Source organism: Hypomesus nipponensis, chromosome 14, assembly GCF_054491055.1.
Source record: "Hypomesus nipponensis isolate SF chromosome 14, ASM5449105v1, whole genome shotgun sequence".
NCBI classification, from domain to species: domain Eukaryota; kingdom Metazoa; phylum Chordata; class Actinopteri; order Osmeriformes; family Osmeridae; genus Hypomesus; species Hypomesus nipponensis.
In genome coordinates, this window is record NC_140374.1 from 16,427,772 (window position 1) to 16,438,415 (window position 10,644).

General features: G+C 46.7%; 1 protein-coding gene across 1 annotated transcript; it reads left to right on the plus strand.

The window, feature by feature from the left end:
* The first annotated feature begins 529 nt into the window (after window positions 1–529).
* n4bp1 (nedd4 binding protein 1) lies at window positions 530–9,540 on the plus strand. Its single transcript, XM_084672683.1, has 7 exons — window positions 530–1,057; window positions 2,204–3,894; window positions 5,249–5,379; window positions 5,474–5,570; window positions 5,964–6,071; window positions 6,504–6,605; window positions 6,963–9,540. Exons 1-7 carry the CDS (start codon window positions 707–709, stop codon window positions 7,339–7,341), a joined length of 2,859 nt encoding a protein of 952 aa, XP_084528809.1. The 5' UTR covers window positions 530–706; the 3' UTR covers window positions 7,342–9,540.
* The last annotated feature ends 1,104 nt before the right edge of the window (window positions 9,541–10,644 follow it).

Sequence of the window (10,644 nt, forward strand, 5' to 3'; positions counted from 1 at the left end):
TCCCTTTGATCCTCTTATTTCCAAGGCCTCATAGGCCTAACAGTCTCTTGTTTGCGCTCTTTCTCTCTCTCTTTTTACCCCAACATCCGATGACCACACTCACAATACTGTCCATCTTTCACATAGGCCTGCACAACCTGTTGTGATAAATTTCCCTGTTAAGTGTTAAGGAATTAAGTGTTCCTTTTCTTTTACTTAGATGAATACATAAGAACAGAAAAAAAGCGATACAATTCTATTTCGACCACCCATCTTAAATCATTGTAACCGAAACATCCTTCTCCGCAAACATTTGGGCTTGTAGCTTACTTCACCAGAAGGGGATGCAATTGCATCCCTTTTTTGCACACTGTTTTTATGTCTGGCAACAATTAACACTTAATCAGCAGGAATTTCAGGCAGCTTATACAGCTATGTAAAGAATTTAGTTTCTCTGAATACATCGTGCTTAGCGACATGTCTTGAAAATATAGCAAATAATTTTATAAGATCAACCTCATGGATACCAAGATAAATAAACACATTGTCGTATTTTGATGACATCATCACTGGGACTTTCCGGGTAGCGTTGGGTTGTCATAGCTCTTAGCTTGCATGCAAAAGTTATCGTGAAGTACAATCCCTCATTGGCATTTTTAACAGCATATGCTCGAGGAACACATGACAAGGGAACCATGAAGGATGGGAAAGAACCAAATGACACCAAATGGTTGATTTATTAAAAAGAGCTGAGACTAAGATATTCAAAAACAGAATGTCAATAACACGGCCCCTCCTCGGTATGAAGCGAATCACCGAGGTAACCTGTTCGGAACCGCCGGGAAATGGGCTGTCATCCTGCGCTAGCTACCAACAGCGAGAGACCGTGGACGAGTTTACGGTTCATGAAGACAAGCAAGAAGAGCTTAAATGTGCCAAGGCCAGAGTAGAAAAGGTTTTTAAGGTAGCTTTCACAATTATCGGCCTCTTGGATCACACTGGAGCCCACGGTAGTAAAGCATCACGGCAGATCTGGCTTCAGCTAAAAGGAAAGAGTGACGATGTATCGAAAGCAAAGGTACTGTAAAATTGGCTCCCATTAGCTAAGCTACTCATTCAGAATTCTAACTTAGCTGACTGTCGATTAAGTTTGTGTTGAGCTTCAATAGTTAGTTTTTGTGTGTGTTTTTTACTCTATGTAGCATATTAACTTGTAAAATCTTACCACCACCCAGTACGTAGTGCTAACACTGTTAAAGGAGGTACAACTTTTGTGACAGGTGTGTGCAATTACAGATAATCCACTAGCACTAGTACAGCACTGAACTAGCTATAGCAATTGTTGTTGTTGGGCCCTGGTGGATAAAGAGTGTTTAACTTGCTTTTTTCTCAACGACACACATAACCTACGAATAATGAATCAGTTTATCTCTTTTTTTTCTGGTTCCTGTTAGTTTTGGTTATGGAACTTAAAAGTAGTGCTAGCTAGATGGTTTTACTTAGGATAATTCTCACTGATGTTTTGGTGAAAACTAGCAAGTTGAATGAAAGTGGCAATGTTTTCATAGTTGTACCATGAACCCAAATGTTTATTGGACATATCGGTATCAGAAATCTCATCACCACTTTAAAACCTTGGTACTTTCCCGTTCATTCTAAAACATGTCACACTTCTGTATGACGAGTTCCCCAATACATCATACGGTACCTTATGATCTGAAATGTATGTCGAGTGAGAACCGGATTTGACAGTGGTATGTCACAAGGCGGAAACTATTAGCCTAGTCGGTACTAACTAGCTTACGCCTGTAAACCCGGGTATCCCCTCACTACATGGATACTTAATCAAATAACTTATATTTTACTCTTTGACTTAATGGATCGAAACACGTCATTGTCATTGTTGAGCTGGTAACTTGGTATCTGCCCTTGTGACGTCCTATAATCATGTGTTGCTGTGGGACAGGCTAAAATGTTAGGAATGTGACTGTGCCATCTGGCAAATAGGTTGATACACATCACACAATTTATCTAAAATATGGCTTATCATACCAACTAGCAGTTTAAGCCTTAAGGGATTGTTTCAGTTGCCCATTAGACTTTCATTGAATTATAAGATTTAATCAATTATATGTCACATCAGTTTTGTCAGAAAACTGGCATACTTTATTGTTGCTGACTTTGTTGACATGCTTTGTAGTTATTATTGTTATTGTTGTTGCAGGAGTACCTGAAGGGACTGTGTGATCCTGAACTGCAGGAAGATGAGCGATACCCTGTCGACATGCATTGCATCTTTGCCGGTGCCCGCGGCCTATTCTTGGACCGCCTATTGAGAGACACCAGCGCAGAGGTTCTGGTTCTGGAGCCGGGCCTGCTGCGGCTGGTAGGCCGGGCCGAGCCTGTCGTCATGGCACAGAGCCGCGTGCAGCAGTTTGTGGCCCTATTCCAGGAGAAGCGAAGTCTGCCTGGCGACAGGGAGCCTGCGGTAAAGAGAAGCTTCAAGGCGTTTGTGGAGGAGAGAGACGACAAGTACACCATGGAGCTGCTGCTGCTGCCCAGTGCTCTGAAGGAGGAGCTGCTGGGACTGGCCAGCAGCCCCACGCAGACCCATCCCCAGACACACAGCCCCATCCCCGGGGGGGCCGACCCGGACCAGGACCGTTCGCAGAATAGCACGCCCGTCACGGAACTCTCGAACCGCATCCTGGACACCAGCTTTGACGAGAGCCCCCAGGCGGGGGCGGTGGCCACGGGGAGGGGTGGGACTGAGGCTGAGGGGAGGAGCGGCGCCAGGAGCGGGGCGGGCTCTGGCTCGGGGCTGGACGCGGTCTTCTTGAATGGACGGCCCTCCCACAAGCGTCGCTCGTCCGAGAGCGAGCTGAGAGACACGAAGAGGCAGTACTCCCTGGAGAGGAGGGAAGAGTCCCTGGAGAGGGAGAGGCGGGCCGGGGGTCACGACGGCCGGTCTAAGACGCCTGCCGCCCCTTCGTCCACCGGCAGGGCCAGCTGCAGCCCCCTGGGCCCCCCTATCATGCTGGACAGCGACGTGTCGGACGAGGGCGAGGCGGTGAGCCCCGAGACCAACCTGCGTTGTCTGGTCAACTTCTTCCGGACCATGGGCTACCAGCAGGAGGTGGTGGAGCGCGTGGTGCGGAGGACCGGCCAGACGGAGGACACCTTCCTGCTGCTGGAGCGCATCGTGGAGGAGAGCCGGAGGCCAGAGGCCCAGGGCGGGGTGCGAGACAAGTCGGCTGGGGGGGGAGGCGGGGGGGCCTCGCCGCGCAGTACGGAGACATCCTTCGCGCCCTCCTCCACCCCTTTCTCTTCGACGCTCCCGAGCAGCAGGGAGAAGGAGCGGGGCCCATCCAGGAGCCTGGCAGACGCCCGCGCCAAGGAGAACATCAAGCCCCTGGGCAGCAGCTGCAGTAACGGCGTGGCCCAGCGGGGGCAGAGTTGCGCCGTGAGGAGCAGCAGTGCCCAGGGCCGAGCCAACGACGTTATCACCATCGACGACGATGATGCAGGCGACGAGGACATGCCCAAGACGGCGGACCACCTCAACAACCAATCCGGGTCCAGGATGGACTACCCGTCTCGGAGTGGAGGCCAGCCGGACTACCTATCCCGGGGCGGGTCGCAGACACTGGGGGCGGTCCGTGTGGAAAGTGTAACTGCTCTGCGTAGCGCTCCGCAGTGGTTGACCCAGACCACAGAACCCCGGCCAGGCTGCTCCTACCAGACCCTGGCCACCTCCAGACTGGAGCCCCCAGCTCCCCAGCCAGCTCCCCCTGTCACAGGGCTAACTCGCTTCCAGCAGTCCCTGAAGACTCCTTATACCCTGACCCTGGCCAACCAGCCTGGCAGGCCTGACCTCAGGCACATCGTTATAGACGGCAGCAACGTGGCCATGGCGTGAGTTCCACACACACACACACCATTACTCTCACCATCCCACGCTCATACACACTTACTGTATCCACCCCCTCAACAAAAGCCCAGTTACTGAATCTCCTCAGTAGGAGGATGTGAAATAAAGCAGAGCCCGCATTCTCACTAAGAAACTTCTAGAAATGACAGAACCACCACCTGTGTGTGTGAGTGTCTTACTGGGTTGATGTTTGTGGGAATAAACCATATGCAACTCCCCCAGCCTTGTCATGGGCTAACAGTAAAAGGGTTCCTTTCTGCCAGTAACTCTGTAAGAGTTGCACAATGTCATTCATAGAATAAGTCATTGATAACTTTCCAGTACAGTGATCTTTCCCAACCTATCAACTTCTATTGTTCCCTCGTTTCTCTTTCTATTTCCCTCTTTTTCTCTATGGGCTTCCTTGTTTCTGTTAAGGCCTTAAAATGATACTGGGGCACTAGAGATAAACAATCACAGGTTATTCATATTTGGGGGAAAGGAAAAAAATCACTGGCATTGAACACAGTTTTAGATTTTATCTAATGTTATATATATATATATATATATATATATATATATTTTTTTTTTTTTTTTTGCATCTCGTTTTGTATTACCAGACAGGCACTGGACTTATTTTACTAGCCACATCATTGGTACTGGTTGGTCTTGCTTTTCCTGTATTGAATACTTTCTCTTTTAATGGGAACTTCCCTTTGGTTTTGCATAACACACAGTGGGTGTGTGTGTGTGTGTGTCACTCGATAGGCAGGATTTCCTTTTGACCTTCAGTAACTTCACCTGTCTGTCTCGTCTGTCTGCACGTCCCTGTCTGTCTCTCGTGGTAGCAATCCCATCACCGGGGTACTCATTTTGTGCATGAAACCCTCGACTGACCAGGGAACTTCCTTCTTTCAGCGATGTCTTGCCTGTTTTTGTTGACATTAGCGCCAGCAGACAGTATAAAAATGTATGATCTGGGGCTTTCTGAATGACTCAATCTAGGTCATAACGTATGCACTGCGTATCTGCAGCCTGCAGTCTAGTCTCACCCAGCGCTGATGTCCTTGGGGAGCAGTCTTCGATAATGCTGCAGCAGCCACCTGCATCAGGTTGGGTGAAGCCGTGATGAGAGAGACCATGATAAGAGACACCATGTGAGGCTTCACAGTCTGGAGGGAGCAGCAGTTGAGCCAGGCTCCTCTGGTCCGGAGCAGTCATAGTTTGAGCACATGTTAATCGTCGTCATCATCAACAACAAGCCTCCCCTGAGCCACCCTTCCTGCCTGTCTCATGACAAAAGTTTCAGAGAGAACGCTGGTCGTTGACTCCCTGCGTTGTCTACTTCCTGTTGTGCAGCCATGGCCTCCACCGGTTTTTCTCCTGCCGAGGCATCGCCATCGCCGTGGAGGCCTTCTGGAGGCGGGGCCACCGAGAGATCACGGTCTTTGTGCCCCAATGGCGGCAGAAGAAGGACCGCTGCACCACAGGTCAGCAGATCGCTGTGTGTGTGTGTGTGTGTGTGCGTGCGCATGTGGGTGTGAGACGCTATGGTTGCTAACTCTAGTGCTGTCTTTCCTGCAGAGCAACACTTCCTAAACCAGTTGGAGGACCTCAGACTACTGTCATTCACCCCCTCCAGAGAGGTTTGTGGCCAGAGAATCTCCTCCCATGATGACAGGTACACACACACACACACTTTGTCTCTACTCCCTTAAAAGAAGTAGCCTACTCACATTTTATTCTGCCACCTCATCCTCACTGACACAGAAATGCCAGACAGTTTCACCTGCTTACAGACTGTATACAGTATATCAACAAATACATAAATAAATAGACCTTACATTATGTAAATAAAAGCTATGGCTACGTAGATGCTGTGTACAGGATATGTGTCAACACTTCCTCACTACCGCCTCTAAGTAAGTCAGGAACAGTGAAAGTGTGTTGTCTGGTTTTGCCCTTGCGCTATACATTGTCTTCCTTTCACTTATTCCTTGTATGTGAACAACCTACTTGGTAATAAACCTGATTCTGATTGGTGACCAACTCGTCTTGCTTCTCGGGCCTGCAGGTTCCTTCTGCACCTGGCAGAGAAGACGGGTGGGGTCATCGTAACCAATGACAACCTGCGGGACTTTGTCAACACCTCAGAGGCATGGAGGAGGATCATCCAGGCAAGGTGATTGGGTCAGCTCTCTCCAGGATACACGTCTGATAAACCAGTCCCACCCACTGTAGATAAATACCCAAGCTATTTGCCTTAGTAGATGTTTTGGTACTTTAGTCCACTTTGCAGTGTGTTCGTACCAGTAGCTTTAATCATGCTGAAAGATAAGTATGACTCGACGGGTTCTTTGAACAAGCCTTTACCCTTTGACTCCTGTCCTGGCCCTTGCCTGTGTCTCTAAATGCTGTGTCCTCCTCTCTGTGTCTCTGTTCCTATGTGTTTGTCCCTGTGTCCTCTCTCTCTATGTCTTTGTACCTGTGTCCTCTCTCTCTGTCTTTGTACCTTTGTCTCTGACCCTATGTCTCTGTTCCCTGTGTCCCGTGCCAACACCTCCGTCCCAATATTTCTGTCCCTGTGTCTCTGACCCGTGTCTGGTCTCTCTAGGCTGCTGCAGTTCACCTTTGTAGAAGACCTCTTCATGATCCCTGACGACCCCCTGGGCAAGCATGGACCTCACCTGGAGGTCTTCCTACGCAAGGACAACAGGTAGGGCAGGGCTTCCCCAATGGCAGGAAAGATGAACTGTAGATTTAACATTTTTTATATATCTTGTGAGTAGAATATCTCTCAGTTCCCATCTGCTTCTGTTTGTTGGATTCTGTTCACAAATGAGAAAATGCACAAAGCAACTTCGGCCACAATTAGTCTCGATTAGCAGTTAGCCGCTTGTTCTGCCTCTCTCTGAAATCCACTGGTCCTTCAGACAGCTGCCACTGTTCTGCTGCTGCTTATTCAAGTGACTGCCTGGAAAACCCTGCCTGTATTATTGACACCAGTAATCAACCATGCCTGTCTCTCCCCCCTCCCCCTCTCTCCTAATCCTTCTCTTCCACATGGTCTCAGGAGGAGTCCTGTGACACCCCCTCCTCATCGACCAGACTTCCGGCCCGTCCCCCCGGTCTACGTCCAAGCCGTCCAGTCTTCCCCTCGTCCCCCAGCGACCCCCCAGCCACAACCTCCCTCCCACCACTCGGGCTCCTATCCCCCGTCCAACCCCCAGCCTCGGCCCCACCCCCACTGGCCCCACTCCGGGGCCCCCGGCTGGCATCCTCCTCGCTCGTCGTCTTCCCCGCCGCCCCAGCGCTCACCGGGGGAGACCATGGAGCTCAAGAGGAAGCTGTATGACATCTTCCCTGACCAGAAGCAACGCATCGACAGGATCCTAACAGACAACCCTTACATGAGGGACTTGAACGCACTGTCGGGCCTGCTGCTGGGATGAAGTGACACACACACACACACACGGATGGCTGTTAATCGGCACAAAGAGACAAAGGAGAGGACATTGTGCGCTTTAGAGTTTTCGATGTTTTTGATTAAAGACAAGATAAGAGAGGCATCAGTTCAATTACTTTGTTTTGAAGGAATCATTAACTCTCTCAGATCCTCCTTTATCTTGGTCCTTAAAGATCAACACTAGTGTCAATTGAACATTAGCAGCCACAAGCACAAACTGCACTTCTCACAGGTCTCACTTTATTTGGCATATTGAGAACAAATATTTGTTGCTTGACCTCGGAAGACCACAAGCTATCCACAGGGCACATTTGATATGCACTTGTTTTTTGATGAAGATAATCCTTTCCCCTCCAATTAGCTGTGCACAAAGTCTCTACTTTTTCTGATTGAAATGGCTGTTGCTAATGGAAATTCCCTTGGCTTTTTTGTTGTATTATATTTACAGTTTTTATTCAATGGTTTGGGTTTTTTGTAAATACTGTGAACGTTTTTGGCCATTGTTAAAATATGTTATTTTCGGTGAATAATTATCAGTCTGTATAGGGGTATTTGTTGTGCATGATGGATATACATGACTTTGTTATTATCTGCCTGCCTTTTTATTCCAGTGTGTAAAATGTACACATTTACCAACAGTTACACAACATCTTGCTATAGCACATACACACAGTATGTCAAGTACACTAAAACTTTAAAGTGGGAATATCTATTGATCAAGTTGGATTCCAAATTATTTTGTACACTGATTTGTCCATTTCTACATTACTATGGAGTTGACCTAATGTTGTGTGTCCTCTGCTGCCTGAAAGTCCTTGAGACTCCCCAGTGTTTCAGAGTCCAACTTTAAAATGCCAAGACCTAACTATCCATTGTTACTCAACCAGCTGCTGGAACAATTTGTACTGTCTCTTGTGCAATGCAATCTCTCTTTTGTGCACATGCGGCATAACAGCAAACTCATGGTTGGGCAATCGAACCAGCATGGCCTCTAGAGGGCAGTATAAACCAAGCTACACTAACCCGACACAGCGTGACTGATTGGACCCCCTTTCGGCTTCAGAACTGCCTTCATTTAGGCTGTTTAATACGATTAAACTGCACAGAAAATAGCCGTTTAGGTGTTTTTGTAAACAATCAATATAACATTTGGGTTGCTCTGATTGCTTTTATGTATGCAATTTTATCCTTCACGAGATATTTTGTCTCCTCTGCACCTGTTGATAATGCCCTTTATTTGGAAATTGAGAATTAGGCTAACTCAATGTCAAACTCATTGCTATTGCGAATTGGTCTGACGATCAGGCTTGGTCAAGATGATCTGCTGGAGTTCAAACCAAGAATCTGAATCAGCAAGAAAGGTGATATAAATTACTTTGAACCCTATTGGTGTTGGTGCGAGATTTGCTGGCTTGAGTGTTTCAGAAACCGCTGATTTACTGTAGCCATCACCACCACCAGACCAATTTGATTAGATGATTGCGTTAATGTGCAGTTGAACTAGTGTACCTTATGAAGTTGCCGGAGAGTGTATACGGGGGAGATTTCATGATTGTTTTTGCTATACATCACACAGAGACAAATAAACTGTCCAATTATCGCAGACATACAGATTTGTATATTGCTCTCTGGTGATGAAAGGTCACTGTGCTGTATCATTGCTGTATAATTCATTCTCTTTTTTGGAGATGTTTATCAGTCTGGTAAATGAGTGAGGTCACGTTTAAGTTTTGGGTGCATCTTAATAGTCTACAGTGGTTATCTTACCTCCCATTTCCTGTCGTTCTTTTGCACGTATATGACTGTTTTCAATACGTGAAAGTGGATGCCTAGCAGGTGTTTGCTGCACTAAAACCTCGTGTCGTGTGATATTTAATCCGTTTACATTCAGCATAAACAATGGGATATGTGTGTGGGAACACTTTAAAGTATTTAGATCCTGCCCCTCTTTGTCACAAAAGTGTCTCTTGTCTCTTGATTTTATGATCAAATGGATGTAAAGACTGTATGGTTTACTGTACATGGCTTTTCTTTCCAGGTTTCTCAGAGGTGGAGATTGAATGGTGTACAGTTGAATTGTGGGTATCTCACAGTCTGCTGACTGACTCACTGTCGGACTGACAGGGTGTAAATATTTCCGTTGGCTGGTTCACGTCAATTAAAACCATGTGTTTGTCATAGACAAGACCCTTCCCTTTGTTTTTACTTTACATACAACTGACTTTGCTCCACTGTCACCACACACCAGAGATACAGCCTCAATAATACCCATGCATTCAGAGGTATCAGTGAATGTTTGTAATGAGGAAGGAACACACTGTGGATGGACAGGAGATGAGGAAGGAAACAGATTGTATCTTCAGAAGTCATAGACAATTCTACTCGGTTGAGATGGTAATGAATGGTACTTCCTGTTTTGAGTGTAGTGTCCTTCCAGACATTTCCAAGAAAGCCCTTATCCCAAAGCCGTGGTACACCAGCAGACAGGAAGGTTTCAAAATGCACTCACATCATCTGTTGATTGTAGAATACTCTGTTTAACAGTCACTCCAAAGAGTCCATATTCATAAAGTTCCGAGTGCTGTGTTGTAGTGTACTGTGCTGTGTCTCAAATTGTGCCGTGATGCTGTGGTAGTTCAAAAATGGTCTGCCAATCCTGTTCCACCAAACATTTGCCATGTTCCCACTGTTTCAATGTTCCCTATGTTCTGCCTATCGTTCTCCTAAAAGGAGCATATAGGGCATGCTTATTCTAATTTTCCATGAAAATACAAATAAAAGGACCAGGTAAATGGAATACTGTTTTTCACAAATAGCTCTACTTGAATACCTCCGGAGAACCAATGAAATGGCTCCAACATACTATGTTATGTAAATTAGATGCTTACCTGCAACCTGGGTCATTAAGCAAATGTGTGCAGAGATGTCTCTTACCAACTGACCTAGACCAATACAGACCTCTAGATTAGGTCATAGGAATTCTTACAAATGACTTGTGGATGGGGTGAACTTTGAGGATGAACACTGCAGGTCAATCCATACATCTACGCCTAGTGCTGCAGATCTTTAGTGCCATATTGACGACAGCATGATGGAAGTGTAACTATTGCAGTGTTGGTGCTTCTGAAGACATAGTCTAAAGATTCCCTCAAAAAACTGGGATCCGAATCTTATATTTAGCGCCCTCAGATTGCTTCAACGATGAAGGGTGCACAATAAATAAAATGTATTATTACTTATTATTATTGTCAAACAACATTGTATTGGGAATATCCTTAAGGAGAGAGAT